General features: G+C 43.6%; 1 protein-coding gene across 9 annotated transcripts in view; it reads left to right on the top strand.

The window, feature by feature from the left end:
* RFFL (ring finger and FYVE like domain containing E3 ubiquitin protein ligase) overlaps positions 1 to 25,543 on the top strand; it is a 67,649-nt gene that overhangs the window by 15,023 nt on the left and 27,083 nt on the right. Inside the window, exon 1 of one of the 9 annotated variants that reach the window (XM_004271689.4) lies at positions 6,304 to 6,502. The exons of 6 other annotated variants lie outside the window; for them this stretch is intronic. In XM_004271689.4, coding sequence (XP_004271737.2) covers positions 6,403 to 6,502 — 100 coding nt within the window. In that variant the 5' untranslated portion in view covers positions 6,304 to 6,402. Of the gene's footprint in view, positions 1 to 6,303; positions 6,503 to 15,541; positions 15,565 to 25,036; positions 25,269 to 25,543 lie in introns of those variants that run through there. 2 more of the 9 variants (XM_033431507.2, XM_012533763.3) reach the window with 2 other exon arrangements.

Consider the following 25,543-nt stretch of genomic DNA (forward strand, 5'->3'; position numbering starts at 1 on the left):
TATGTATTTTATTCCTAGTTACATGCGTTTGGGTTGAAATAAGGTTATGCCTTTATTTGCAGGTAAATCCTTAGAATTCTGGGTGTTGGGATCTATCTATCCACTCTATTATGAATAATGCAAGTCTAACTTTATGATGTGATCTCTTGCAAGCCTTGAGGGAAGCAAGAACTGTGAGCACAGTAATCTTTAGAGAATGTATAGTCCTTTGGGTATTTGTCTACTCATTGGCTGCTTAGTCAGATGGAGTGTTTTCTTAAGTGCTCCTTAAATGCACAGCGCAGTTTTTATTTTGATATCTCTCCTCTGTCTTCTCTGCCTCTTCCACTACTTTGATTACCTTGATGGGACATTCAAGCTGTGCAGCCTTACCCTTTTATTTCCATAGCCTACAAAAGCCAGTTTGAAGATTAACTGTAGGTGAAAAGGTAATTTATCTGCATGGCTAGAAATCACCCATCAAGATGAAACGCGTGTCAACAAAGGCCCCCTAGACTTGGGGACCTGAAGGAAGGTAACTTAATCTTGTGGCATTTTTAGTGGAAACCAGGGTGAAAATTTAGGAAGTTTGACTTGTTGGAGGCAGAGCATGAGTATGAGGGTGGAGAGACAGAGAAAGAGAAGGGGGCAGGGAGGGGGGAGAGAGAGAGAGAATGTGTGTGTATATTTGGGGAAGAGAAAAATCTAGAGCTATAGAGTAAATAAGAATTATGAATTAAGGTAATCTTCAAAGTTGAATTGCAGAATCTTTGTTCTGAGAGGGTGGCTACTGGGGAATAGAACATGAGCTTACCAGTTACTTCATTATGAAGCTCTTGGAGTTGTTTAGGTGATGGAGTTTGATGACAAGGGCCTTTTCCCTGCCCTTCTTCTGTATTAGCAGCACAGGGGGAAAAATGAAGAAATAGCTTTGTATAGAAAATCACACCCGTCGAATGGTTCCAAGATTTCCGTTGCCAGGTTTCTAAAGTGAACTGCCCAAGATAGCAGTTTAGTCACGTCGCTGACTTCCTTTCTCCCAATCTTGTCATCAGGTCATCAGGCTGTGTCCTGTCAGCTTTGGAGTCTTCCTTTTCCTTCAAAGTGGGCTTGTTACTTTTTCAGTTCCTGACATTTACTAATCTAGTATTTCATTGTGCCTGAGGTAGGCAGTACCCTTGATGTTGGCTACCTTTCTTCTTTTTTTTTGGTTTGTTTTTGTTTTGTTTTTTTAATTAATTTTATTTTTTATTTTTTGGCTGCTTTGGGTCTTCGTTGCTGCACGCGGGATTTCTCTAGTTGCAGCGAGCGGGGGCTACTCTTCGTTGCAGTACGTGGGCTTCTCACTGCGGTGGCTTCTCTTGTTGCGGAGCATGGGCTCTAGGCGCGTGGGCTTCAGTAGTTGCAGCACGCGGACTCTAGAGCGCAGGCTCAGTAGTTGTGGCGCACGGGCTTAGTTGCTCCGCGGCATGTGGGATCTTCCCGAACCAGGGCTCAAACCCAAGTCCCCTGCATTGGCAGGCGGATTCTTAACCATCTGCACCACCAGGGAAGTCCGCTATTGGATACCTTTGTGCACTATGAAGTATTATGCCACAGTGGATAATAAGGTGCCCAAATTATATTATAGAACAGATTCTGGTAACTGCAGCTCCGGGGACCGGCTTGGCTGGTGTGCCCTCCTGCAGCTCGGGGGTGGTTTTGCCACAAAGTGCTGTGAAGCAGGTTGAGCCTCATTCAGTGGCGGTTCCTATATCTGAACACTAAAGTGGCTCGTTAAAGATTAAAGGGACTGCTGGGTTCTTCTGGCCCCAAGATGGAATGATCCCCGCCATGGCAACAGCCGCTGTCTCCCAGGAGAGGCCATCTTATCCAGCAGGGTTGTGCTTCCAAATGTTACAGTAAGCCTGCGGTGGATGATGCTGTGGTGATAAGTTGCCATTTAGGCACTCTTGACATATGAGCTATATAGCATCCCATGGTTTGAATTTCTGGGCAAAACTGCCTCATCAGGAAGTCAGAAGCCTCTACTTTCAAGCTGTGCCTTTGCGGAGGTTTTCTCCTTTGTTCTATTTGACTGTTCTGTTGAGTCAAATGAACTTCAATTTTCACAGTCATAAAAATTCTGTTAAGCCCCTTCTACTGCATCCCAGGTGTGAAAATGTCTCAGTCTAACAGGACTGTGGGTGGCAGCGAAAATCCTTAAGATAAGTAGTTAGGATAATTGCCTCTGGAGGCTTGAAGAAAATAATGGTCCAGTCAACAGAATAAATATAGTTCAATTGTTATATTCTTGATGGTTCTTGTGGGTGAGGGGACTAATGTCTAACACCTGCTCTGTGAGACTACTGTTCAGTTTGATGGTCTTCGGGGAAAAAAACCCCAACTTTTCATTTTGGACTTCCCTGGTGGCACAGTGATTAAGAATCCACCTACCAATTCAGGGGACACGGGTTTGATCCCTGGTCTGGGAAGATCCCACATGCCGCGGAGCAACTAAGCCCCTGCCACAACTACTGAGCCTGCGCTCTAGAGCCCGCAAGCCACAAGTACTGAGCCCATGCACTACAACTACTAAAGCCCGCGTGCCTAGAGCCCGTGCTCTGCAACAAGAGAAGCCACCACAATGAGAAGCCCGCGCACCGCAACGAAGAGTAGCCCCCACTTGACCCAACTAGAGAAACTCCGCGCGCAGCAACACAGACCCAACACAGCCAAAAAACAAACAAACAAAAACTTTTCATTTTACAGTGCTTAGAGATCAGAGCTATGACCTGTCTCCCAAAACATGATCCAAGGCCTCTCTGTATCAGAATCACTTGGGAGAGGGAGATGCTTATTAAAAATTCCGATTCTAGGGGCTTCCCTGGTTGCGCAGTGGTTGAGAGTCCGCCTGCCGATGCAGGGGACATGGGTTACTGCCCTGGTCCGGGAAGATCCCACATGCCGCGGAGCGGCTGGGCCAGTGAGCCATGGCCGCTGAGCCTGCGCGTCTGGAGCCTGTGCTCTGCAACGGGAGAGGCCACAGCAGTGAGAGGCCCGCGTACGGCAAAAAAAAAAAATTTCCGATTCTGGGGGCTCCTTCCACTTCTGCTAATTCAGAGTGTCTGAGAGACTGGGTTGGGAAGTGATCCTTTTCAATAAGCACCACTGTTGATTCTTAAGTACCTCTAGAGTTGATTCTCGAGTATCCTAAAGTTCACTTCATTTTTCATGCCTAATTTCTGTGATTTATTAGGTGATAGCTACTTGGTTGACATTCATTGTCTTTTTTGAAGAGTAGGTACTCTAGTTTAAAAAAAAAAAAAATTATAAGATCCCTGAACATCCAAGATTAGAATTTAGCAGTGTCTCTAATTATCAACAAAGTGAGAAAGCCACTGGTTCGGAAATTTGGATTTATCAGTTCACTGTCTTCTCAATCATAAAAAGGACGTGGGGGGAAAGAAAAAGGATATGGACATAAGTAAGATTAATTTTGTTAAAAAGAGGAAATGTGCAGTATTATTTAGGTTGCTAGGAATGGGGAAGCAGGTAAAAGGAGGCTGTTGAGAGGAAAGAGTGAGATGGGGAAAAGGTTAAAGTAGTTTATAAACAGTAGAACATTTAAAACTTTAACTGAATTTTAAATTACCAAGTAATATTTGAATATATGCTTGTTGTAAAATGTATTCAAATACTGGTAAAGCTAAAATACCTCCTTGATCTGCTCCCATTGTGCTTCCCTCCCATATCTTTTTCTATGGATTTGGTAATTTTCTATGGATTTGGAAGGCTACAGAATCCTAAGAAATGACTATTTTAATTTCTTTTGACACCTGCTTGTTGTTTAAAATGTTAAGAAATATCAGAAAACAAACCAAATATGGGCTATAAACGGCATTGCATATTTCTGTGCAAGTAAAACAGTGGGTATGGTGTTTGCAAGATGTGTGTGTATATATACATACACACATACATACTCATACACAAAAGCATACATGCACACATACACATGTTAAATATCTCTTGTGACCACACATAAAAAGTAAGTCTATATAGCTATGGGTGTGAATTAACTTTGTCTGAGTTTTAAAATAATATATTAAAAAATATATATATTGAAGGAACTTAAGCACAAAGCCACAATTATTTTGTTTATTTCTCATACAGTCTCATATTCTTGGAGTTTTCATATAACCTTATAACAGCTCAAGTGCCTGAAGCCATTAGTTCAAGTTTAGCATCTTTTTAGAGCTCTACACGTGTAATCCTCAGCCTTTCCTGGCTAAAAGAAGGAACTCAGATGGAGTATGGTTATATTCAGGGGAAACTGATCGGAACTGTACAGAATCCCACAGAGGGAGACGATAATCTGAGCCTGCCCTCCTCACCTGCTGAGTGGTGCTTATCTTAGCAGAATTAGAAAGTTCTGACGCTTCTGTTGCGCTTTGCATCATTTACATTTACTTCCTGGGCACAGTACCATCTGGATTTTCTCTTCCTCATTTAAAGTTTACTAATATAGAATGAGTCAGAAGCTTTTAACAGTATTCTATTTTTGTTTCCGTATTTGTCTCTACTGTATGTACCTTGAGAGTTGCTCTATATTAGGATGTTTGTGACTTATCATCAACTACAGAAATATTTTTTAAAGTGTGGTCTGTGAGATAATGGTTATCAACTGCTCTAAAGATGCTTTTATCATTTGAAAAAGACTAATTAACACATACTGTAGGAAAACTTCTTTAAACACAGCTATTTTCTGGAAAGGAAAACACTGAAGGGGAGGAAGTAAAAGAGGGAACATTTTATAAAACCTTCTAAAAGGCCAGTGTGGTTATCCTGTTGGAATAATGTAATTAAGGGGCATTGAATTGGATAAAATAACTTTTTTTTTAAACTAGCCCCGTGAAAAGGAATAGAATTAAATAGCATAGTTTTTAAACCCGCATTCTGACAATCTGCATGTACATTTTAACGAATCCTAACATTTATTGAATGACAGGCTGGATTGGCAGCTACATCCAGAGTTGATGCCTTGAGAGACCTACCTGACAGGATGAACAAGGCTAGGTGTGGTGGCCTTGAATGCCCATGCTAAGGAATAGCTGATAACCATGGGAAATTTTGAGCAGGGAACAGAAGGATCTGATATGAACTTTAGTTTCATTCTTGTAGAATGAAAACACGGAGGAAGCAAGGACTTAATCTTTTGTTTTCTTTGTCTAGCACCATTGTCAGTTCTAGCCTGTCAGGGCAAATTCAATAATAATTAATAGCTGTTGATGAGCCAGTCATTCTAGAATCGATTTTTTTTTTTTAAAGACACCAATTGTACTTGAACATTTGTTACTTTTTTAAAAAAATTAATTCTTTTTTTTTTTTTTTGGCTGTGTTGGGTCTTCGTTTCTGTGCGAGGGCTTTCTCCAGTTGCGGCAAGCGGGGGCCACTCTTCATCGCGGTGCGCGGGCCTCTCACTATTGCGGCCTCTCTTGTTGCGGAGCACAGGCTCCAGACGCACAGGCTCAGGAGTTGTGGCCCACGGGCCTAGTTGCTCCGCGGCATGTGGGATCTTCCCAGACCAGGGCTCGAACCCGTGTCCCCTGCATTAGCAGGCAGATTCTCAACCACTGCGCCACCAGGGAAGCCCTAGAATCAATTTTTTAATAAGCTGGCCAATAAATGAGAATTGACATAAATTTAAGGATTTTTCAAAAGTAAGTGTTAATGTGATTTTCACAGACTCCTATGTTCCTTAAACATCTAGTAGGTGTGATGGTGGATAACTTAGCTTTAGCATAGAGAATGTGGCAGCTGATTAAACAAAGAAAACCCTCCTATGTATCTGTGTTAATTAGAGAGCATGAGTTGTCTAAGGAAACAGAAAGGTCAGAGAAAGCCTGGTGGGGAAAAAGAACAGTGAGCCTGGTCAGAGCTGACAGAATTCACCCTAATGATTTGACCAGCTAGCCATGACTGGGCAGGTCCCCCCATGACTGGGCATCCTCTCACCCAGATGTTCTAATTTGTAAATGCAAAGTGACTTCTTTATCAGCCTCTTGGGGAAATCTCCAGAGCTCGTGGACCTGCTACCTTCAGTAATCGTGCTGTCCTGAGCCCCAGGCTGTTTTCAGGTGATATTTCAGAAGGTGACTGACCACTGGAACTTTTCTGGGTGACCAGCAGCCGGGGAACGAGGTTCACCTGCCCCCAGTAATCAGCTTTCCATTTGAAAGAAAAATCAGTGGGGTGCCTCTTGTTTTCTAGGTTGCAGTTGATTGCGGTTGGCTCAGGCTGAGTTGTTTGGGAAATGAGTTTTGCCTGGCGTGAGTCAGCACTGCCCTGGGTAAACCGCCTGCTCTGTTGCAATCTTGCTTACCAAAGATATGTCCCCAGGCAGCACCATTCACTGCCTGAAAGCCGCTGCTGTTGGTTCCTGAGATGATCTCATCTGAACCCGGCTCCAAGGACCTCAGCAGCGGCAGGAACCGGAGGCAGCTTGCTTTCTGCCCTGGCCATGTTTTGAAACAGGCAAAATCAGGTAACCCCAGACTGTTTTTTCTTAGTGTCTTGAGCTAGACTGAGCTGATGCAGAAACTGGGAAGAGCCTTAGTCTTTAGAAGTGAGTCAACGTGTTATCACGTTGGGTATCTGAAAGTCCTTCAACTCTTTGGAGGGGATGTTAGGGGAAAAGTTTCATTTCCTTTGGGATCTGGATGTGGTTTTGGACCTAATAAGACCGTTTATTATATAAACCTTAGAGAAATCAAACAGGTTTACAGCTTTATCCATCTTTTGCTGTTGTAGTCTCTATTCTTTCTGTGTCTTGTGAGAAATGGTTTAGTCATACTAAACCATTGTTAAAGGAAGAGAGAGGGGCAAACATATTTGCTTTTCTGCTTAATAATTTTGACTCCTGAATTGTAGAAAGCACTGTCTTACCAGTGAGTTTCTGAGGTGTTAATGAAGACCCTCCCCTCATTCTGTTCAGACTGCCGCCCTATCTCCTTCCTGCTCTTCACTTCTAAACTTCTGAAATCTTCAGCCTCAGCACCAGGCAGTAACCCTCTTTAAAGTTTGCTCTTTCCTGTGCCTTACAATTACCCCCAGGTGGTCCATGTTCACTCTACTTCAGGCCTTTGCGCAGGCAAGCCTTCTCTGAGACACCCTGCCCCAGCTTAACCTGGCCAACTGGCTTAACTGGCTGGAGTCTGAAAATCACTTCTTCCATGAAATCTCTTTTTACTCACCAAGACTGGATGAGTACTCAGGAGCATCCTGTGTCTCCTCGATCGTGGACTAGATTGAGAAGCAGCACCTGTTTTGTTAGAATTATATCCATGGTACTTGGCACATAGTAGGTCCTTAGTAAGAGTAGAATGAGCACGAGCCTCCACTGTACTTCCTCAACTCGGATCCTCTTAGCAGCTCTTTGTTATTTTGGCTTCTACCCCCATTACCCTATTCCTGTTTTCCTGAAGATTACAAGTAAACTCCTGATTTCCAGGCCCAGTATTCTGGTCCTGATTTCAGCCTCCATCTTACTTAATCTCTGCCTAGCATTTGGCAGTATTGAACCATTCTTTTTTTTTCCCCAGCAGCCTTCTCTCTGTGGCTTTGTGGCCACCTTGTCTCTTCTGAGTTTCCAGAGTATCCTTCCATTATTTATTCTCATTTTCTTTTGATTATCCCATAAGTGTCGAGATGCTCCAGGGCTTTGTCTTGGGTTTCTTTTCACTCTTTTCCCAGCCCTTTCCTCTAAGGATCTCAAATATGTCCATGAATTCAGCCATCCTCAGTATGTTTTGCCAGCCCAGCTGTCTCTCCCAAACTTCAGATCCTTATTTCCAACTTGACAAATCTTGACAAGCTTTGTCCAACTTCACAAACCTACCAGGTTTGTCTTAAGTTCAACACGTACATAACAAGTCATTATCTCCCCTACCCAGTATCTGTTATCTGCTTGTATTGCTGTATGTTTGAACTCTGTTAATTATATCTACCAAATCTTTCTCTTCATTCTTTTTATGCCACACATCTCTAAATATGATAAATCTGTGGTTGCTAAACCCTCTTGATTATATTGGCGTACTGTTTGATGTGTGTCTTTTCTTCATTCCCACTGTATTGCTTTAATTTATCATAGGTCAAAAACTATTTTGTTTAACCAGCCCAATGGCTTAAAATTTTATGTGTGAAGACTTTTAGGCGGGGCCTGCATTCTTCCAAGATCACAGATAATCACCATTCTCCCAGATGTTACACAACGAAGATGTCACTTTTGACCTACTTTGCCTCCAGGAATTTGAGTTTGTAACTTCTGATTCAAAGCCTTATCAAATCTTGATTGTGCTTTTGTCACTGCACCATAGATCCTTCTCTGCTCCAACCTCTCATTCTTGTTGCCAAAGTTATGTTCCTAAAGGCCAAATCTAATCTTTTCATTTGCAACGTTTCAGAGTGCCATTTGTTCTCTGTTTCCTACTTAGCTAGATTGGGAAAGTCCTTCATAATTTGACCCTATCCTACCTGTTACTCATTTTATCTCCCTCTCCTTTTCCCAGCCATTTCTCTCCTCTCCAACCTCCCTGAACTCTTCATTTTTCCAGTCCCTGGTTATACCACATCCTTTTAGGACACTGTGCCGTTTCCTGGTGGTTCCCCCTCCTCTCTGACAGGCAAAGTGCTCATCCCCAGGAGACTTAGTTCATATGTGAATCCTTCCCTGACTTCCTCCGGTAGTTATTCTTCCTTATTTGGACTTCCACAGCAGTGTCTGTCTCTTCCACTAGACTGTTGAATTCCTTCACTGGACCTGGTCCTTGACCTAGAGCTCAGCACCATTAGACAGTGGCTAAAGTGGGTCTCCAGGGTCAAACCACTAGTCAAAACATCTTTATTAGTCTTGGCAGTATTAGAAAATCCATAAGCTTTCTAGTTAGATGGCATGTTTTTGTTCTTGTTTGATGAACTTGAGCCCATGGTGCCTATTCTGTATATGTCACCTGAAACCATCAAGTAACCATCCAAAGTTAATTTGAAGATTTATAGGACTTCCTGAAACCTAGTTCTAGACCATCACCTAACGTAGTATAGTACCTTACAAAATTATTCCCTTGTATCATTTTATTTGATACCTACAGTACCCTGTGTTGGGTAGGTTTTGTTATCCCTATTTTATCGGTGATTGTAAAGCTACTTCTGACATTGAAGCATACATTCTGGTAAGACTCAGAGGGAAAACATGTTTTTACACTGCTGTAAGCACCTGGTTTGTCTCTTTGTAGATAAATATACCTTGTTGGGTTCTACAGAAAAGGTGCCTTTGCTCAGTAGGTGGGTGCTAAAGGTCTTGTCTTTTGCAAGGCCACTTTATCTTCGAGGTGGAAGGAGGAGGTACTCAGAGCCTACTTGGCCTTGGAGAGGCCTTGACCGTGGTTGGAGACCTTGATTGACATGAATGGTATGCCCACTCCAGCCTCTCAAGCTTTTCTGTTGTGCTTCAGATACCTAGAATTTGTTAAAATCTACCTCAATAGTGGAGCGTCAAACCAGGTTGATGAGTGAAGGGAGTCATCACAAAATGGAATAAGGTGAGCGTTAAAAGAAGAAGGGGTTTCACATTAATTCTAATAAGTGATTAAGTTTGTAGGGTAATTCACAACTTTTGGGGGGCTAACATGCCATATTGGGGACTGTGGAATTTGATTATAGAAAGGTGAACCAGGGAATTCCCTTGGCGGTCCAGTGGTTAGGACTCTGTGCTTCCACTGCTGGGGGCATGGGTTCGATTCCTGGTTGGGGAACTAAGATCCCGCATGCTGTGCTGTGTGGCAAAAATAAATAAATAACTAAATAAAAGTAAAATAAGAAAGATGAACCATAAGGGCTGGGACGTAACATCTGTTAGATACTGGCATGTGGAATCCAATATTGGTCCGCCCATACTTAAGAGAGGAATAAAGATGATTAAAAAGTTAAAAAAAATTCCTTATCGTTATACGTTTAAAAAAAAATAGAAAGATTTTAGCCTAGAGAAGGAAAAGCTAAGGGATGGCTTGATTACCATCTTTGAGTACAAGAATAGTTTTTGCTTGGGGATTTTGATTAATTGGTCTTCCTATATTTCAAAGATTTAAGACGAAATGGGCTTAAATTGAGGGAGGAGTGATTTTAATGAATATGAGGAAGAGTTTCTTTTTTTTAATTTTTAAAATTTTTTTGGCTGCGTTGGGTCTTTGTTGCTGCAGGTGGGCTTTCTCTAGTTGTGGCGAGCGGGGGCTACTCTTCATTGCGGTGCGCGGGCTTCTCATTGTGGTGGCTTCTCGTTGTGGAGCACAGGCTCTAGGCGTGCGGGCTTCAGTAGTTGCAGCACGTGGGTTCAGTATATGTGGTTCACGGGCTCTAGAGCGCAGGCTCAGTAGTTGTGGCTCATGGGCTTAGTTGCTGCGCGGCATGTGGGATCTTCCCAGACCAGGGCACGAACCCGTGTCCCCTGCATTGGCAGGTGGATTCTTAACCACTGTGCCACCAGGGAAGTCCTGAATTCGGTTTTAATGGATGATCAGAATTTTGGGCAGGTGGAGCAAACGAATGGGAAATTCATACTTCTGAAGCAGAAAGTGTGTGTTATATTGCTCATATAATTTCAGAAGATTGGAGGAAACTAGTTTGGGGAAAGATGAAGGGTTTGATTTTGAGTGTCTTTGGTATGCTAGATTTAAAGTCTGGATATCTAGCAGGAATTTGGAAATGACTACTAAAACTGAAGCCTGAGATTGATTCCAAAGACTGAGGAATCTATTCATTCAATGGATACTTACTGAGCTTCCACTGTGTGCCAGACAACTGCACTGTATGGAAGGTGAGCTGAAGTCTGATGGATAAGGAGCTGGCTTTGTGAAGAGCTGTGGAGGATGTTCCTGGCAGGAAAGGAACCACAAGTGTGCAGGCCTTGGGGGCAATAAATGATTTTTTTTTTTTGAGGAAGTCAAAATAAAAGGAGACCACCAAGGGCCTCGAGTGAGGTGAATGGGGGGTGGAGGGTGATGGGGGTGTGTGGCATGAGGTAAAGCAGAAGAGGTAGGCAGGGCCCACATCACATGGGGCCTTTGTGGGCCGTAGTGAGTCTCGGCTTTACAAAAGGGCATGGTGGGAAACCACTGAAGGCTTTAAAGCAGGAGAGTAACAAGTGTGCGTGTGTGTGTGTATTTTTTTTGGCCACGCCACGTGGCTTGCGTGATCTCAGTTCCCCCACCAAGTATTGAACCCAGGCCACAGCAGTGAAAGCCTGGAATCCTAACCACTGGACCATCGGGGAACTCAGGCAGAGTATAGTTTTTAAAAGAGAAGTTTACCCTGACTACTATGTGGAGAAAAGAGAGTGGCAAAGAGGAGGCCAGTAAGGAGGTGTTTGCTCTAGTTTTTGAGAAAGATAATGGCATATAAGTCAGGGTGTGGCCATGGACATAGGAGGGATGTTTGCAGGATATATTTTAAAAGTAAAACCAATAGAATTCACTAGAGAAGGAAAGGAAGAATGGTTAGTCCAGGGCCCTAGAAGATATTTAAGGGGCAAAAGGAGGAGCCAGGGAAGGACAGGGAGGAAAATATGTCTTTAAAGGAGAGTCAAGCTATTGCACTTTCAGTGGGAATCAAAGGGAAGAAGATAGGTAGGTCATCGGCGTATGGGAGGTCGTCAAGGTTTGATGTAGGAAAAAGCCGTGCATTTAGCCATCACAAGATCATTGGTGACCTTGGAGAAAGGGCTTTCAGTAGATTGAAGCACAGTTCATGAACAAGTGTGTGACATGGAAGTGAAGTAGAGCACCAGCTATTCTATGGGGGAATTGAAGAGAAAGGGAGACTGAGCTGAGAGCTCACTTTGTGCAAACTTGTAAGGGACGTATGTGTGTAGAGGCAGGTTTTCTAAAAACTGTAATGGACCAATGTTCACTGAGCATCTTCTCTGTGCCAGTCACTGTGCTAGGAGCTATACCAACTCTATTCTATTTATCTTTGTCTTGAACCAATTTCCATAAAAGTGTAGTGACCTCCAAAATGAATTTCCAAATTTTAGGGACATATGGAACCTTTCTTTGGGGTATGGGAAGGAATTATTAGAGCTAAGTTTTTCTGTATTTTTATCTTACCCTTTGAAATTTCTTCTTAGTGTTCTGCTTTATATAGAACACAGTATATTTGTGTAGTAGTACTTGTCTAATTTGCTGTTAAATATAGATACATTGGAGATGTACTAATTTTTTTTTTAACTAATGGTCAAAAATGGTGGATTCTACTGGCCCTGTGAATAAAGGGGAGGTTTTGAGATGGAAAGAAAAGAAGAGGTAGAGAGAAGGGTGGGAAATTAACATGCCAGTTAGTCTGCACATTGTTTTAAACCTGTTAAGAACCCTGTGAAGTTATTTTCCCCCATTTTACAGATAAGAAACTGAGGTCTGGAGAAATTAACTTGTCTGAGGTCACACAACCAGTTAAGTGATGGAACTGGAATTTGAAACTGGGTCTGTTTTACTTGAAAGCCTTATCACCTCGCTTATTCTTCCCCTTCTTCTTCTGCTTACTGCTCTTTCATATTTTTCCATTTAATTCTCACAGTGATTCTACAAGGAACAGATTAGAATACCTGTTTTGCAATTGAGGACTCTGAAGCACAAATGAAACAATCAGCTCATGGTCACATATCTGGTCTGTGGCACCAGCTGGACTCCTGACCCCAGTGTTCCCCACTGCACCACCATTGCCTCTCAAGTGGACAGGGCCCAGTTGAATTGTTTTGGTAAAGTAGGAGAGGAGGTTTCTAGTTATCTGACAAAGGAGTGGAAGAGGGGATAGGGTTTGGAAGATTACTTAAGAGTAACAGTTCCAATTTTTTTGAGCTATTACTCTGTTGTTAATTACCTCAGTTAGGTACTTCATTGTACAGATTTGGAAGATGAAGTTTAAGGAAGTTAAGTACCTCACGTACCTCAACTGAGATCACACAGGAAGAATTTGAGTTGTGTCTAACTCCAGGCCCTATGTCCTAAATCCTGCACAACACTGCTCTTTGGAAAGTTGCTATGAGACATCAACTAGAGATGAATAAAAGATTTCTGAGCCCATTGATGGCTTGGTCCCAGTTGTATGAATTTGTTGGGAACCCAGTAAATAAAGTCTTCTGACTTTTCTGTAATACTTGGTAGCTCAGGTATGGAGAGATTGAGGAAAGGAGGGGAAGAAAAGTGTAGAATAAGAATTCAGTAAATCAGAAGAGGGCCTCAGGGTGCAGCAATGGCAGATCGCAATGGATTGTGTTGTTGAGAAAAGTCATGTTTGAAATTCATTCTTATGATAAATATTTATGGTGGTTCTGTTTGATGCACGGTATTTTGGGATGTGGCCAAAAAAGAATGCAAAGATGGACAAGATGGCATCTTTGACCTCTAGAAGGTTAGAGAGGGAGAATAAGTGTTTCACCATAGTGCATGATTGGAGGGTATGAGAGAGGTGGAAAGTAAGGAGAAGTATGGAAAAGTATCATCCAGGTTGACTTATTGTAGATTGAGGGTGGCATCAGGTAGGACTGGTCAGCTGGGTGCCATCTAGCTTCTCAGGAAGACCTCTGAGGATTTTGGTCACTATGTTTCAGGTCTGATTCTTCTTAATGGATTTTGCTTTGTACCTGGAAATGATCAGTCTTTTGGAGACAGGATTTTGTTCAGACTTGAGTGACTGTGCTCAGAGTGGAACGCCAATTTTTATTTTAGAGTGGATTCCTTTCCTGTTGTCTGGATCCTGGATTTTGCTAGGACATTGCTGTTAAATATCAAGAGATCTGAAAAATAAAATTTAATAATATCAAGCTTGCGTTCGTGAGCATGGAATAATGTGACAGGATAGTTGGTAGGAGAGAACACAGTTACAAAAAGGCTAAGATTATTTTATTTTTGCGGTACGCGGGCCTCTCACCGCCGTGGCCTCTCCCGTTGCGGAGCACAGGCTTCCGGACGCACAGGCTCAGCGGCCATGGCTCACGGGCCCAGCCGCTCCGCGGCATGTGGGATCCTCTTGGACCGGGGCACAAACCCGTGTCCCCTGCATCGGCAGGCAGACTCTTAACCACTGCGCCACCAGGGAAGCCCAAGGCTAAGATTATTTATTGCTCGCTGTATGCCAGGTATTGCACTAAGTGCTTTGCATACAGTAGGACATTTAATTCTCCCAGTGGTCCTCCTGCAAAGTAGGCACAATTATCCTCAGTTTTCAAATGAGGAAACCAAGGCTCTGTCCAAGCTAGTAGGAGGCTGAACTGAGATTGGAACCAAGTCCCTCTGACTCCAAGAACCCATATACCCCTAACTGCTACTATATGCTGTTTCCGTTTAAGCTTCATGAAGGAACCTTGTCCCATCACAGAGAAGATAGCTTGTCGCCTCTCTGCAGTGTTTCTCTGCCTTGGGTGATTCTGGAGTCAATGTGGCCCCCTCTATTTTTTCTACATTTTTCTAAGTTTCTTTGTTGACCACACTTTGATGTGGTCACATTCTTTGTTTAAATATATTAATGCCATCATCCAAGCCTTTTTGTCCGCTTCTCTTCTTGCTTTTGGTTTGGAAGACATTGTATCTCTTTGGAGGGACTCTGTGTATCTTCACACATTGATTTAGTGTTGATTTTATTACCTTAATTTTATGGGTTAAGTTATGAGATTCCTCCAGCTCCTAACTTGTCAACCTCCCTCCCCACCGCCCCGCTCCCCTTCCTTCCCCACTGGATTTAAGTTCAAATTCTGAGTCTGATTTTGGAATACTCAGTCTGGCTCCAATCCAGCTATCCAATTTAGCCATGGCTCTCTGGATCGTTACCTATTATCATTACCATCTCTCCCTTCATACCCACTTATGTCTCAAATTAAATCTAGTTACTTACTGAAACGATATGTCCTTGATTTCCTACTTGTGTACCCTTGTTTCTGTTGTGTTTTTGGCTTGAAATGTCATTCTTCCTATGAAGCCTTCTCTGATCCCTCACTGGGAGTAATCATTTCCTCCTTTGAGTCTCACAGTGGAGGATTCTTTTATGTCTCCTTTATGGCACAGCACACTTTCTGCCATATTTTTCAACTGTTTGTGTACATGTCTTTATCTCTCCTACTAGACCATAAACTCATTGAGCAGAGCTATCTGGTTGACCTTTGTATCTCCTCTAGAGTCTAGTTCCATTCCCTGCACATAGTAGACATTGGATAGCTATTGGATGAATGGATAACAGAATTTCAGATTTAAGTTTCTACTCACTGGTTTAGATATTTTTCCCTCTTGTTTGCTTCCCTCCTTCCTTTTCCATTTCCTTTTCTTATTTCTTTTTTTGCACTGACTCATCGAACTTGTCTTCGCCACTCCCTTTTCTTACCCAGATTTGCCTCATTCTTTCCCCATTAGCAGTCACTGTGTGGGAGGGAGTACCACATGTTGCTGGTCAATTTTCTCCATCCTTTGTGGGTCTATTCACTCCAGGAATCATATGACCAGCATGGGAACCAAGTGGTGGATTACATTACCATCTTAATAACAAGACCACGTGTAAAGAAGAGTCTTCAAGGTTTGTTAATATATTGCTTTCAAGTGGGAAACTTTCTGATCCACATTTCAAGGGAAAGGGAAAAAAAATCCTTGGGTGCTTGGGAAGCAGATCAAGGTAGATTCACACTGCGGGATGTGGGATGTTAGAGGCATCTTATTTGAGTGAAGGAAAGCAGGAAGCCATAGCATCTTCTGCTAACTGTTATTGTTGGATTCCTGCATTTCTTCTACAGCTGGAAGAAACATTAGAGATTAGGGTAGTGCAACCCTCCTATTTTCCAGATGAGAAAGCAGACCCAAAGAGGCTAAATAACTTGTGCATAAAAACTGGGGTATTCGTTGCCCAGTGTTTATTCCCAACACTGAATGTGGCTTGGAAGAACCACTACCTCTTTGAAAACAGTGGAAGTTTGGCTTGAAGTGGAGGCTTCAGGTCTCTCAACTGAAGGCTTTTGCAGTGCTGAAAAGTAGACTGAGGTTGGTAGCAGGTTGGATTGGGGACAGTGTTCACCAGAAGGGCCCTGTTAACTGCTGTGATCGCTTTGCGTGGTTCCCTTCTGGGGATCTGCTCACTGGGGACTGGCTGACAGAGATCTGTTTCTTCTACATTTGAAAGGAGGCCAACATTTAATAATAAAAACATTTCCAATTTTTCTTGCTCTTTTTCCCAGCCCTCATATTCCAAATTTTGTTCCAGGCTTAATTTTCTTATCTCAGCACTATTTGTATTAAGTTTTTATTGTTTACTGTAGGTCAGATGTCAGTATGAAGCCTGGGAAATCCAGAAAGTGTCTTAGAGGCTCATGACTGCTTTTTGGTCCTTTTTAGGTGCATCTTTTACCTGACTCGTGGAACTATGTATTTTGTTGTCACTGAAATACTGTCCAGTGAACCAGTGGTTGACAGATGTGAAAGGTTACTTATTTGTGGCTAGGGAGCAGCCCTCTAAAGAGATCAGACAGCCCAGAACAGGAAGTCAAGTGCAAACAGGATGTGCTTGTCTTTACTGTAACTTGTATGCCTGTGTTTTGAAACTTGGTGTGCTTAATAAGTCAAGACTTCTAATACTTGAGCTTGGCTGAAGAAGTGTCTGCTTCTGGTTTGAAAAGGAGATAAGGCAACAAGACCTTTACTGCCCTTGCCTTTATACAGGTGCAGATCTTTCTTCTGGGGATCAGGTCATTCTTTCTTCCTGGTGCGTGGTGGTTTTTCCTAGTTTACACCATGTTGCATCCGTGTATTTTATAAAATGAAACCCCTGAATTGACTGCTAGTCTGTTACCTTTGGTAGATGCGGGATTCAAGCTGTGCTTGCTTATTTATTTTTTAATAACGATAGGAAATTTTAGCCTCTAATTCACTAGCCTTTTAAATTACAGTTTCCTTTTATTGAATTCCAGGATTTCTAGCCCAACTTTTGAGTGTTTCCTGAGCAAGGTAGTTCACAAGTGACCCTGGGGTCTTTTTAGCCTTTGAAAGTTTCCTCTGTCGTGGAGGCTGGATCTAATGGCAACTGCTGAACTGTTTTGTACCTAGGCGAGTTTCTGGAGAAGAGATTAAGTAATTTGCTTGGGGTGGGGTGGTACCCAGCCGGTAAACAATCTTCGGAACCCCTGTTTTCTGGACCCCACCCCTACCCCCCACCATTCTTTCTTGCTTGCCACTGTGAAATCTGCTTTATTATTGTCTATTAGGGAGTAATCTTGGGGTCTTTGTGGATTATTATAACTGCTTGAGTTATTTCAGAACAATGATGGTCTCAAACCATAAACTAATGAGTACGGGGCAGGTAAAGGTTTGGGTAATGTTTTTTTGTGCATCTCGTGTCCCTGCCCCATTGCAAAGAAGACTATTCTGCCACTTTATAATTCCAGGAGCAAATGGGTGAAGTAGCAGCACATCACAACATCCCTGAAAACAGCAGTTCTTCCGGGTATCAGCACAGGTGGCTTTTTTTCTTGGATCTGTCAAGGAGTGGTGAATATGAGGCAGTTTGCACTGTGTTGTGGGATATATAGGCAAAGAATAAAACCTGAAGACCTGGTAAGCACAGGTGTTCTTCACGAGGAGATATATCGTGTGAATACAAAGGTTTTCTTTGTGGTACTGGGTGAACTAGAAATTTCCATTTCTGCTTCTTGGGATAGATACTGGGCATATCATATCCTGGCAAGAGCAGAAAACTTTTCAGAAAGTCAGCATAATTTTCAGATTGAGGTCAAACATCAAACCAAACCCAAAGGTCTTTGGGAGGAAGGGGTTAGTCTGGATTCATCCTGGATTTATCCCCAAATCCCATCTGACTTCAGTGCAGTGCAAATAGTTACAGAGCACCAGGTAGGGCCTAGAATGTTCCATTCTCTGAATTTGGTGAACAAGAGGGGTTGAGGAGCTAAGGGACAGTCTAAGCTGTCTGGGCTACAGGAAAAGTGACAAATTTATTAGCAATGGAGTAGAATTGGAAAGAAACAGCCTAGGGCTGCATTGTGGAGAAACCACTTCTGACCACCTCACAGAAAAGTTCTTCAGACATTATAAAATTAAGAGCTAGTGGGAGGGGCCTGGAGTCTTTAGTTCTTGGAGGGTCTTTGGAAAACTAGATGGAGCCTGGTTAAAGGTATCAGCCTTTTTTGTTTGTTTTTTTAAGTAGAGGATAGAGCAGATAAATTGTCACATTAAAGAACCTTAAAAAAGATTTTCTTAAAATTATTTATAACCAACTTTTACTGAGCACCTATTATGTGCTAAGCTCTAGAAATGCTTGTTATTTTAATTCTTTCAATTACCAGTTTCAGTGAAGCAGGCAGGTTCTATTGTTTTTGAGGAAATTAAAGGGATTAAATAGCACCAAAATCTAGAGTCTTTGTTCCTTCCACACCCAGTACATTTGGCTACGTAAAGAACATCATTTTGATCCTAGGCAGACTCCCCATCCTGAAGCACTGCCTTTTCCTAGGGTAAGGAGTAACACAAACCCTCTTACCTAGTTCCTGTCTCCTTGAACGTTTTTTTTTTTATCATGGTTACCCATTAGTCAGTCACTGTCATAGTGTCTACTGCAAGCAGCTTCTTCAATCAGAAGGTCCAGACAAGCTTATCTGGTAAATCCTGTTCCCTGTAGAAGAGTACAAGGAGGATCAGAGTCTTTTTATTCTTGATGGGCTTTGTCATCAGTTTTGATGGAAGAAGGATCTCGGGGTAATTAAACTGCAGGTCCGTTTATTTTGTTTTCAGTGTTGTTAGAAGACTTCACTCTGCACTGCTTTCTTGCCTGATTGACTTGCCCTTTGGGGCAGAATGCCTGGACTGCAATTAAATGTGTAGGTTTCTCTGCTGCACTGTTCAATCTGTCATCTCTCCTAAACGCCACACAAAGAAGCAGCCATTTAATTGGTCAGACCCCGAGGGTGATACTTTGGCACACCCCCATTGGTTAGAATTACTTTCCCCTGAACTTCAGAGCAGATGCTGAGGTCCCTCTGCAGATATTTGTCATGGACTAGTTGGAAGCAGGGAGTTTCCAGGAACATTTATAATTTGTGATTATTAAGTATGTTTTTCAGTTGTTTACAACAGTTACCACTGCAGGAAAAAAGAGCTCATTTGTTACTGGTGCAAAGTAGAGATCTCTCTCCTTTTCCCCTTCTTCATGTTGTCTTTGTAACACTCTATGCCCTGAGACCCTCTGCTGTTCTGGTTCTCACAGCCTTTGTCCTGTTTCTCTCACACCTGGCTTGGGGCTGTGCGCCTAGTAGCCATAGGCAAAGCTCTGCTTGGACCTGGCTGTCTGGTTGAGGTCTGTCTATTTGATTTCCAGCATTTCTTTTCTCTGTTCTCTTGCTTCTCCGTTTGCTGTTTTCATCTTTATTTGTATTCTTTGCAGTTTCATCGCAGCACCATTTCAAACCACAGACTCCAGGAGGGCCCTGATGCCTTCTGTGCCATTTGATGCAGGGGAGGGATGGAAGTGACTGACGATCTTGTACATCTTTGAGGCTCTCCCTTTCTGGCTTTTTAATGCCGTAAGAACTGACAATCGTAACATTTTTCTGTTACTTTTAGCAGATCAGTCTGTTCCTGTTCCTGTTCCTTCCTTCTTTTTCAAGCAATCTTAGCAGACGCTTAAATTATTTTCAGCATGTGTGAGGTAGGCAGCGTTACTATGACATCTTTCCTTAAAAGGATTGCTGTGGTTCTGTGGGTTTAAAACCCGTAATTTGCTCATCACCCTGGAATCACGGTTGTGGAATTTTCAAGAATGAATCTCTGTCCCTCCCCCCAGTTTTTAAAGCTCTAATGCCGTTATCATTAGTAAGATTTCAACAAATACCTGGTGATCACGTTCGCCTGGCACTGAGGTTGGAAATAAAGCTGTAAACTGACTTGCTCTTGTTTTCTGTTTCACCTTCTGCTCCCTAATCACTGGAGAAGAATACTTTAGAAAGAATCATACGAATTGTTAAATGGTTGCTTAAATGCGGTCCTGCCAGAACACTCATCCCCTTAGAATGCACTCGCCATGCCACGTTGCGCGGGGACCCTGCCTGGTTTTGTTCCTTTTGGAATCGCCAGTGGCGGGAAGAGGGCTGAGCAGATGAATGAATGACAGTTGTCCAGAGGTGTTCAAGATGCTATGAGAGCACAGACGGGGCCCAGAAGGTTTTGCTGAGGAAGTAGGTGCCACATGAGGGAGGTGGGGTGGGAGCAGGGGTCGAGGCTGAGAGAGGAACTGGAGGGAGGTTCCTGAGGCCACAGTAAGCTTGGCAATTGGGGACTGAAAGCATAGCAGGGTAGCTGGAGCCGAGAGCAAGGAGGGTGGGGCCCTGGGCTCTGATGATTGACTTTCATTATTATTATTTTTATATCTTCATTGGAGTATAATTGCTTTACGGTGGTGTGTCCGTTTCTGTGCACAACAAAGTGAATCAGCTAATAAGTCTACGTATATCCCCATATCCCCTCCCTCTTGAGCCTCCCTCCCACCCTACCTATCCCACCCCTCTAGGTGGTCACAAAGCACGGAGCTAATCTCCCTGTGGTATGCGGCTGCTTCCCACTAGCTATCTATTTTACATTTGGTAGTGTATATATGTCCATGCCACTCTCTCACTTCGTCTCAGCTTCCCCTTCCCCCCGTGTGTCCTCAAGTCCCTTCTCTACATTTGCGTCTTTATTCCTGTCCTGCCACTAGGTTCATCAGTACCATTTTTTTAGATTCCATATATGTGCGTTAGCATACAGTATTTGTTTTTCTGACTTACTTCACTCTGTATGACAGACTCTAGGGCCATCCACCTCATTACAAATAACTCAATTTCATTCCTTTTTATGGCTGAGTAACATTCCATTGTGTATATGTGCCACATCTTCTTTATCCATTCATCTGTCGATGGACATTTAGGATTTTCATTATTATTTAATGGTTACCAGTGAAAAGACTTCTTAAAAGGGGGCTAATAGAGCATTAGTTGTACTTGAGACAATTAAGTCAGAAACGCCTCTCTCCTCCACTGGACCAACACAGGTGGGCAAGAATAGAAACTGAAACAGATCCCAAATATCGAGGAAGGGCTTTACCTTTAGGAAGTGGGCATCTGTCTGGAGCACTGGTGCCCTGAGGTTGTAGGAAGTAGGAAATGCAGATGCCTTTCTGGATGTGTAAACTAAAATTCTGGATTCCCAGGAATGGCTTTTCTATCTATGGTGCCTTTCACAAGGTCCTCAAGTGTTGAAGGTTGGCTTGGCGGGTAAGTACCCCTTTGGGCGTCCCTAGAAGGGAGCGGGAACCAGTGCGAAGCACTCCCCACCGCTGGCCGCTTCAGGCGCTTTCCCTGGTCTTCTCCCAGTCGGTCCGTTAACCTCTCTCTCCCAGCGCACAGGCCCTTGAAGCACTGGTTCTGAGGGTGGGGCATGTGGATGCTGAAAGCAGCCGCCTCTTTCTGGAGGACCACAAATGACTTGAAGAACCTGGACTTACATCCCATCGCCCTCTAGTTGTGTGACCCTGCTGTGGTTACCCAACCCTCTTGAGGTCCAGCCTCTTCATTTACAAAATAACCATTTAAATTCTGAGTTTGGGGGCAGCATTACTGTATTAAACGAGACAGTAGATGGACATGTAACAACTCACTTGGCACATGTTAGGTGTTTTGTAGTGTTTTTGCTTTTTCCTTAAAAAATAAAAATTTCTAGGATCATCTGAGAAAGGGCTTCAGGACCCCGGAGTCTGAATAACTCCCCCAGTTTTCCCCTTGCCTGTGCCTGAAATACCAGCACAGGAGATCCTCTCTCTCACCTGAAGCTTTGAACATTTGTACAGAAGTGTAACACAGGGATGGGATGAGAGAGGAGCCAGGCCCCGGTGTCTCTGAAGTCTTCCCACACGTCTCAGTGTGGAGAGGCTCTGGAGAGAGGCAAACACTCGATCCTCATTGGTCCCGTGCCTTAGTCTAGTGCCTACTGTTTACTGAACGTCTAGTACTGCCTTCCACCCCTTATGTAAAACTGGAAAGCCCAGTAAGGCCTGCTCTCTCCATACTGAGCGCCAACTCTGTGTCCAGCCTGGGGGACGCAGGTAAGTGTCTTCCTGTTACAGTGAAGCTCAGAGAGGCAACTTTCTTAAGCTCCTTCAGTGACTCACTGTTAGGGCCAGGATTTAAGGACAAGTCTGACGGAATCGAAAACCAAAGTAAAACATATTTGGGAACTTTATTTTTTTAATATATATTTTTTTACTGTTCCATTTTCTAAAAATTTAGCCCTAAAAGAAAATTCTTATCTAGGAACGATACATTATCCATTACCCACATCTAAAGGACTGCCTTGGAGGATGGAAAACATCCATTAGGCTTTAAAGCCTTTGGGAATGCTCCAGCCTTGAGAAAGCTCCCCTGTTTATGTCCAGCCTGTACACTACCCCAGCAGGGCTGTTGTTCTAATTCAGGCCTTGGGGTTCTAAAGTTTTCTAAAGTTCCACAATATACTTGTCTCCTCTGTGACTTAGGTGTTCTGAGTTCTTCATTCTAAAATAAATATCTCAGAAATAATCTCAGTACCACAGAGAACATGCTTCCTTGTCCCACACCTGGCAAGGGAGACCCGTCTGTAGTATGGTTGACTCTGGCAGTTGCCTTACTTACAAATGCCACAGTCACCCTATTTTATGCTCATTGTGTTGTCACCAGCATTTTAAATCTTCCCCCTCTGAGGTGGACCCCTCAGGCAGCTTTCCTGGAAAATTCCAGTTGCGACTCTGAGATTCTGTTTTACATTAAAGAGTTTTGAGGGAGTTCGAGTTTCTTTCCAGACTAACTTCTTTTAAAAAATAAGCAACCTTCCAAGTTGAGAGATGATTTTAAACTTCAGGTGAGTTCTTCAGATAATGACTGTGTCTTTATTGTGCGGGTGATGTGATCAGCTGTGTCATAGTCCCCATCCAGCCCCGTCCCTTGGGTGGTAGGAAACTCGGGCTCTGCGCGACCAGAGGGAGAGAGGGACATTGGGCTTGCCAGTCAATAGTTGCTATTGAACAGCTGAGCTGTTGCCATTTTAGACTTGTAACATATAGTTTAATGATAGTTTATTTTGGTTTGCTATTTATGGAGCATTTACTGTAGGTTAGGCACTTTGTTAGGTTAGGCACTTCTCATCCCTACAGTAACCTTCCAACAGGGGAGGTGTTACCTTCTTATACAGGTGAGGAAACGGACTCAGAAAGCTTAAGTAGCCTGCCCAAGGTTAGCTACCTTTGTTTTTTAAATTTTATTTATTTATTTATGACTGCCTCGGGTCTTTGCTGCTGCAGCGGGGTTGGGGGGGGGCTACTCTTTGTTGCGGTGTGCAGGCTTCTCATTGCGGTGGCTTCTCTTGTTGCGGAGCACGGGCTCTAGGTGTGCTGGCTTCAGTAGTTGTGGCACGCAGGCTCAGTAGTTGTGGCTTATGGGCTTAGTTGCTCCGCGGCATGGGGGATCTTCCCGAACCAGGGCTTGAACCTCTGTCCCCTGCATTGGCAGGCGGATTCTTAACCACTGGACCACCAGGGAAGTCCCACTACCTTTGTTTTAGATAAAGAACTTTTTCGTAGTCACTTTATGTCACTGTAAATATTGGCAAAATGCTTTGGGCCCTAAGCAGAGATAACTAGTACTTGCCTCATGGGCTGTATTGATAAAATATGGACTGTTTCTCTGACCTCGACTTGTTCATTCCACAAATTATTTGGGTGCCTGCTATGAAGTGGCACTGTGCTAGATGATGTGGATAGAAAAGTGAAGACAGATGAGGTTCCTGCCCTTGGAGTTTATACTGTAAACAGACAGATATAATTACAGATTATGATCATTTTCCCAAAGGAAACTGAAAGGGCAATGAGCGAGTGTGTGACTGGGGAGGACTCCTCTAAACAGGTGACGCTTGAGCAGAGGCCTGAGGATGAGAATGAGCAGTAGCGGCAGGGAGCAAGTGCAGGGACCCCGCGGCGGGAGGGAGCCTGGTGTCCTTGAAGAGCTGAAAGCTCACAAGGCGTGAAGCTTAGTAAGTGGTCGGGAAAGTAGCAGGACATGAATTGGGGAAGTGGGCCGGGGCTGGCAGCATACGTGGGGTCTTTTAACCGTGTAAGGAGTGGGAATTTTTTTTTTAACATCTTTATTGGAGTATAATTGCTTTACGATGTTGTGTTAGTTTTTGCTTTATAACAAAGTGAATCAGCTATACATATATATATATATATCCCCGTCTCTCCTCCCTCTTGTGTCTCCCTCCCACTCTCCCTATCCCACCCCTCTAGGTGGTCACAAAGCACCGAGCTGATGTCCCTGTGCTATGCGGCTGCTTCCCACTAGGTATCTATTTTACGTTTGGTAGTGTATATATGTCCATGCCGCTCTCTCACTTCGTCCCAGCTTACCCTTCCCCCTCCCCAAGGAGTGGGAATTTTTAATTCTCAAATGTAATGGGAGTCCATGAAAGAGCTTTAAGTGTTTTTGTCAGGGAAGGAAGAAAGAATTGTGGAGGAAGAACTGGAGAGAGGCAAGAACTGAAGCTGGGAAACTAGTTAGGAAGCAGTTCTCTGGTCCAAGAAGCTATGAGAGACCCTGGAAATGCAATAGTACACAGAGTCCCTGCCCTTATGGATTTTTAAATTCTAGTTAGGGAAGGCAGTTAACAAGTAAGCAAGTAACACCAGCTAGTACTAAGTGTTAGGCATGAGATTAGAAAGTGACAATTTAAAGTGAAGGTGAATGACAAGAAGGAGCCAAGCATGTGATATTCTGGGGAGAAGAGTCCAGGCGGAAGGAACAAACAGCAAATTCAAAGGGCCTAAGGAGGGAAATGTGAGTAATAGATGAGAGATGCGATCTAGACCACTGTCGGGGGCAAGGGAGATGGAGATGGGCACTGCCGAATCTTCAGCTTGAGAATGGTGTTTTTTTTGTTGTTTTTTTTTTTTGCGGTACGCGGGCCTCTCACTGTTGTGGCCTCTCCCATTGCAGAGCACAGGCTCCAGACGCGCAGGCTCAGCGGCCATGGCTCACGGGCCCAGCCGCTCTGCAGCATGTGGGATCCTCCCAGACGGGGGCACGAACTCGTGTCCCCTGCATCGGCAGGCGGACTCTCAACCACTGCGCCACCAGAGAAGCCCAAGAATGGTGTTTAAAGCCACCTGACTGGGGTCTCCTCGAGAGAGAGAGAGTGTGGATGGAGAGGACGTGGAAGACAGCCTAGGTACTGTCAAAACTTAAGAACAGAGGGAGGGGGGCAGCACGGAAGCTTTGAGGCAGGAGGAAAACCAAGGGTGCAGAGTTCTGGAAGCTAAGAGATGCCTAGAGGGGAGAGCTTTTCCAGGAGGAAGGATGGGTTGCCTGTGTCCAGCCCTGCTGGGAGGTTGAGGAAGATGAAGCTAGAGAGTGTCACTCGGACCTGGCCACTTGGAAGTCCTGGTGACCTTACAAAGAAGAGATTAGGCAGAGTGATTGAGTCAGGCTAGGCTGGAAAAGGCT

The sequence above is a fragment of the Orcinus orca genome, chromosome 19 (assembly GCF_937001465.1).
Source record: "Orcinus orca chromosome 19, mOrcOrc1.1, whole genome shotgun sequence".
NCBI lineage: Eukaryota > Metazoa > Chordata > Mammalia > Artiodactyla > Delphinidae > Orcinus > Orcinus orca.